The 5,755-nt window shown below is 55.3% G+C and overlaps 1 protein-coding gene across 1 annotated transcript in view; it reads right to left on the minus strand.

The window, feature by feature from the left end:
* The window catches only part of LOC118018945 (substance-K receptor), a 15,424-nt gene extending 12,177 nt beyond the window's left edge, over nt 1-3,247 (minus strand). The window contains exons 1-2 of the mRNA XM_035017716.1: nt 3,071-3,247; nt 2,207-2,873 (exon numbers count right to left, since the gene is read on the minus strand). Coding sequence (XP_034873607.1) covers nt 2,207-2,598 — 392 coding nt within the window. The 5' untranslated portion in view covers nt 2,599-2,873; nt 3,071-3,247. The remainder of the gene's footprint in view (nt 1-2,206; nt 2,874-3,070) is intronic.
* Between the last annotated feature and the right edge of the window lie 2,508 nt (nt 3,248-5,755).

The raw sequence follows: 5,755 nt of genomic DNA on the forward strand, positions 1-5,755 counted from the left end.
AGCCTGCTTCTCCCTCTCCCACTCCCCCTGCTTGTGTTCCCTCTCTCGCTGCGTCTCTCTCTGTCAAATAAATAAATAAAATCTTAAAAAAAAACATTTAAATTTGAATCCTGACTTCACTACATTCCAACAGTAGAATCTTGAGCAAACAACCTAAGCCCCTTGAGCTTCTCTTTCCTCTTCTGTAAAGTGGGCCGACAGTCATTTGTGCCCCTGTGGTTGGCCTGGTAAGGCAGTGAGATGCTTGAGAAGTGCCTGCAGGCTGTGGGGGATTAGGGTTTGAAACCCAGTCAGTCCCATGTATTTATTTCCTTTAAATCCACCAGAAGTGGCTTTGGTCCTGGGTGACCCCTGGGCCTTCCTCACTGGGATTGATCCGAACCTTGAGACAAGGCCAGGACAACAGGATGTCCTTGCCCTGCACAGGGGAGTTCACATCTCGGTGCTTGGGGCACAAGGGGGTGCTGACTCCGGGCGCCCTGAGTTTTTCCAGTGTCTCTGTGAGGACCGCCCTCCTTGGGGCTCTTCACACACACCGGGCATGATCCTGCCATGGGCTTTTACTGCCTCGGTGCCCGCTCCCTGGAATGTTCTTCCCCAGAGCTAATGGGGTCCACTCTCTCTCTCCTCTCCTCCTTCCATCTTTGCTGCAAACCCACCCGGCAGAAGGGCCGATCCCACTCCCTGTCTAGCCCTACAACCTGCCTGGCCCCTTGCCCCTCCCTGATATCTTCCCACAGCACTCATGACCTCAAAATACAGCGTACCATTTCTTCATGTGTTTATTATTTAAATTCTCACCAGGGCAAGCGTCTTTATCTGTTTTTCTCCCCCTTGCCCAGAACAGCACACAGGGGGCATGGAACATCGGAATGAAGAAACGAATGGATGAGTTCTCACTGTTGCCACCCCGATCTCTGAGCACCATCCTCTCTCACGTGGATTGTCACTCGGCAGCCTCCTACCTGGTCTCCTGGCTCCCACCCTGTCCTCTCAAGTCCATACGCCCCCCACCTCCACCCCTTTAAAATGGAAGTTCCATGAGGCCTGATTTCAAGGACTATTCTTCCCACTGGTATATATGCCCCAGTGCTTGAAACATCGGGAACACTCGAATATTTGTTGAGTGAATGAAAAGGAAATGTTGGTGGACTTGCAGAAACATCCAGTGGGACTGAGGTGCTTTTGGTGGGGGGAGGTGGTGTGGTCGGATGATGAGGGGCCTGCCCCTTACTGGGAGCAGAGAGGTCTGGGTTCTGGGCCCCTGGCCCTGCCCCTGACTTGCTAGAAATCCTGCTTGTCTCGAGCCTCAGTTGCCCTGGGTATGAAATCAGAAGCGTCGCCTAGACAAATGGTTTTCGAACTTTTCATTTTCAACCAGTAGAAATACAGTTCTCAAATGAAATCTTCAGGAAAACTCCATAGAAATACAGCCCAGAGCAAAGAAGCCAGCTGCTAGGTGTTGTTGGGCAATTGAGTGGGGATGGAGACTGGGGGGGAGGGGGACAGTGGGGACAGCAGGTCTCGTGCCGCCTCAAACCATTCTGACAAGGGGTCTGTGTCTCTGAGGGTCCCAGGCCCATTCCATCTCCCACACGCACCTGATGTCTTTCTGTGTCCCTTTTCGTTTGCTGTCTAAACCAGACTCCCCCAGGGTCACACAGTCCCCTTCTGAATCCAAACTGTGCCCTGCCTGCCCTAACCAGCTTCAAAAGGACGGCAGATGGCTCCACACTGATCCCTCAGCCCCCTGAGAACAGCGTCGGGAAGATAATTGGACCCATTATAATTATACGGTAACTGCATGTAGTATTAAATTCCTCCCCCCCCATTTCATCTATCGAGGAATAGGAAAACAATATAAGCAATTTCCTTGTAATAAAAGAAAGAAAAGAAGAAAAGAAAAAAAGATCAACTCCAGAGAAGAACATTCCAGAAGGTCTCCAAACACAGCCGTTCTCTCCCTCCAGCCTTGAACAACCGTCTAGTGCCAAATTCTCCTTATGTGTAACCTTAACTTGGCCTGCTTTGGTTCCACAGCCCCCCGGTCTTCCAGAGGCCGACTTTTGGATCACAGTCCGGCCGGGAGGAAGTTCCCTGAGATCTGCCCTTAACTTGCTGTGTGATCGCAGGCACATCGCCAGCCCTGTCTGAGCCCTAACACAGTGAGGCCGTTTTCCCCGGCCCCCGACAGCCCCCCTCTTGCCTGTCAATGGCGATGGCGGTCATGGAGTAGATGCTGACGAACGTGGCCGTGATGGGGAAGAGGTTCTGGAAGTAGCAGAAGGCACGGCCGAAGTACCAGATGTTGTGGCTCGCGTAGACGAAGTTGAAGGTGGCGTTGAAGGCGGCCATGCAGAGGTCAGCCAGGGCCAGGTTGACAATGAAGTAGTTGGTGACTGTGCGCATTCTCTGATGGGCCAGGATGATCCAGATGACCGTGGCATTGCCCGTCACGGCCACCAACACCAGGGCCAGGTAGGCGGTGGCCCACAGGGCCAGCTGCCAGCCGGGCATGGAGAAGGCCGTGATGCCCGTGGTGTTGCTGTCAAGGCTGGACGAGGTGTTGGCGTCGGTCACAACACCACGGGCCCCCATGGCCGCCTCCGGGTCTGGGACACGTGGCCTGACTCCTCGCTCCTCCGGAGCCCTGGTGCCCTGCCCGGATGTGCTATAGGAAAGAAATCCTCCTGGGTGCAGGAGTATGTGGGGGACAGAGGAGTGGGTGCAAAGCCAGGCACTCAGGGGAGACAGGGGGTCACTCCCAAGTCTCACGTGAAGATGAGGTGGGCTGTGCAGAGCGCCGGGTCCAGAGCCGTTCGCCCTTCAGATTCCCATGTCCTGGCCAGACTTCTCAAATGTCCCATGGAAATCTAGAATCCAAGACACGGTTTCAGAGCAGGAAACATCCTTGCCAATCATCAGTCAACCACTTTCCTGCAGAAACGAAGAACAGATTCCAAGAGGGGATGGGCCCAGCCCAGGTCACTCAGTAAGTGGGTGACAAGCCGGGACTCAAACCCAGGTCCCTCCCTCCATTGCGGAAACGTTCTGGATCAGATGTACCCACAGCAGCAGCCTTTGGATTCCACGGGTCAACGGCTCAGCGGGCTTCGCTCCAGGCTTTGGGGTGCAGGCTGGGCTGTGGTCTGGGACAGGCTCACCATTCTGCCAACTGCCAGCCCTTGGAGCCTTCCCTGCGGCTCCCCCAGCGGGGTGGTGAGGGCCTTGGCTGAAGTGCTGCTTGCTCATGAGGTTCAGCTCTAGCTCCCGCCCCTCGTCCCACCCCCTGCTTGGACGGCCCAGCCTTGCCTCTCTCGAGAAAAGGTTTCGGACTGGGTGCCAGGGCCGGAGAGACCCAGGGGGAAGAGGAGGTGGCGGGGGAGGGGGGCTGGCATGGGGCACCGTCCTGGGGTGTGGGGGTGGTGTTTACACTCGGCCAGCACGGGCCGGGGGCTACACCTAGAAAGTGATCAGGAGCACACGCTTGGGAGCCGGGCTGGGTTTGTGACTGCCTGGGTGACTCCAGGCAAGCCTCTTAAGGTTATTGCCCTTTGGCTTTGTCATCTGAACAAAGACAGGACACACATCAGGTGCACATCTCATGGTGTGCCTGTGAGTTTTAAATGAGATAATGCACACAGAGTCTGGTTAGCACGGGGGCTGGCACGGAAGAAGCACGACAGGGAGTTGTAGTCTCAGAGGGCCCCCCCGCACCCCACATGAGACTGCTCAGGGCTCAGCAGGAGGGAGAAGACGGAACTCAGAGCGCTTCTGGCGAGTTCTCGGGTGATGCTGCTGCTTCTCCAGGGATCTCAGTCTCTCAGGACAAGGATGGGGCTCACTGCCCCTTCTGTGAACCCCAGAAAGGCCCCAGGGGCTGCTCTGGGTTTGTCCGTGGGCACCTACTCTTGGTCACCCACTCTGTACCTGTGTGCGTGGTGGGGTTACCCCGTGAAGCTGCCGCGCGATGCCGTTTCTGAGCCCCCGTGTGTGGGGGCTGTGTGGACACGCACACACCTGGCGCAGCTGGGCACACCTGTGGGCGGTAGGCTAGGCTTTGTTAGAATAGGAAAAGAACCCTAAGGTCCTTTAGCTCCTCTGGACACACGAAGCCCCCAGTTTGCTCATGGAGGTTTGTGTATGGGAAGGACGTGTGGGGGGAGAGGCTGCCCATGGGTTCTGGCCGATGGGCGGGACTGATGGTGAGCAAGTCGGATTCCGACTTTAGAGGCAGGGTGTTTAGAGGGTGTTAGAGGGCGCTTTGGGAGCCACACCTGGGGAAGGGAGGGGAGGGAATCCGGAGCGGGTGGAGGAGGAGCTGCGCTGAGATTCGATCCCGCTGGGCCGGTTGCTGGGAACTAGAGTGGCCCTTTAGCGTTGCCTTGTGCTGGGCAAAGGTGGCCGGCCAGCAATCACTGCCCGTAGGCGCCCCAAGAAGACCTTGGACAAGGCAGCTCTCTGCAGCCGAGATGATGTCTGAAGCCGGTCACAGTTGACAGTCTCAGAGAGCAGGCCAGACGGGCTCGCAGGGGGTCTGGGAAGCACAGGACCATGTCCCCCACGGCGGACCAGCAGCCTCTCCCGTGACATGGGACGTGTGCTGGTGTGTGCTCCTCGTGCTTCGTGCCCCCTGGCCCCAGGCTGGAGGCTTGAAGGCTAGGGGTGGGAAAGGGATGACTTTCCAGGGTGTCCGGAGGAGAAGGAGAGACGGACAGCTGTGGGGATGAGGCAAGTGGATGGGACAGAAAAGGGGGTTCCAGGAAGCGATGTGGGCTGGACACCCCTTCAGTGTTGGAGAGACGTCACTGGAAGTCATCTGACCAAGTCTTCGACCTGGAGACTGGGCTGGGCTTTGGCCACCTGGTCACGGCTCCAGCAGGTCACACGCAGCATCGCGGGATGTTAGTGGGTCATGCGGGGCATCTAGGCAGCCCGGGGTCACCTGGATGGGGCAGAATGAGGACAGCAATGACAAGGCAGTGAGCTGTTGATTCAGCTAAGTGAATCCGGTTTACAAGCCCCGCTGTTGTTCTGAGACTAACCCTTCCTGCTTTGGGGCTAAAATGTCCTTTCCTTTATGAAATAATGTGATGGCAGATGGCAGGTGGTAGGCTGACTTTCCTTTTTCTCCAAAATTCCTTACACCATGGAATAAAATCTTGGTGACCTCTACGGTTCCAGCAGTTAGGTTTTTGATTTTCTTCTTGGTCCATGAAATTCAAAGAGGATCCCCGATCTAGTTCCTTATTTGGAGGAGAGGCTGGGAGCCCCAAGAGGGGGAAGACTTGCCCCAGACCCCATTGCCTGGGAGCTGGGTCCCCAACTCTGATTGCCTCTGCCTGCGACAGCCTCCACTGGCCTCTCTGCCTCCTCTCTCTCAAGGCCTATGGTCAGCTCCCTGTCACATGGGTGGCCTGGAGTGTGTCTTATGTCCAGTGTCTAGGAGAGTGGCCAGCCCATCCTGGGGCCCTATAAATGTTAGTTGAATGAAAATGATGGATTAAATATAAAATATGACTCAGGGATAAGGGCTGAGGAAGTCTATCTATCTATCTATCATCTATCTATCTATCATCTATCATCTATCTATCTATCTATCTATCTATCTATCTATCTATCATCTATCATCTATCATCTGTCTATATCTAGCATATACAGACATAGGTATGAAAGCTTTAAATGAATGGGATGAGCACTCATGTGGGCTTTGAGGCAACTTGGAGTGGAGGGGGTGAATGTCAGGTGAATTAAT

Source organism: Mirounga leonina, unplaced genomic scaffold, assembly GCF_011800145.1.
Source record: "Mirounga leonina isolate KUSES-001 unplaced genomic scaffold, KU_Mleo_1.0 Mir_107, whole genome shotgun sequence".
Lineage (NCBI taxonomy): Eukaryota > Metazoa > Chordata > Mammalia > Carnivora > Phocidae > Mirounga > Mirounga leonina.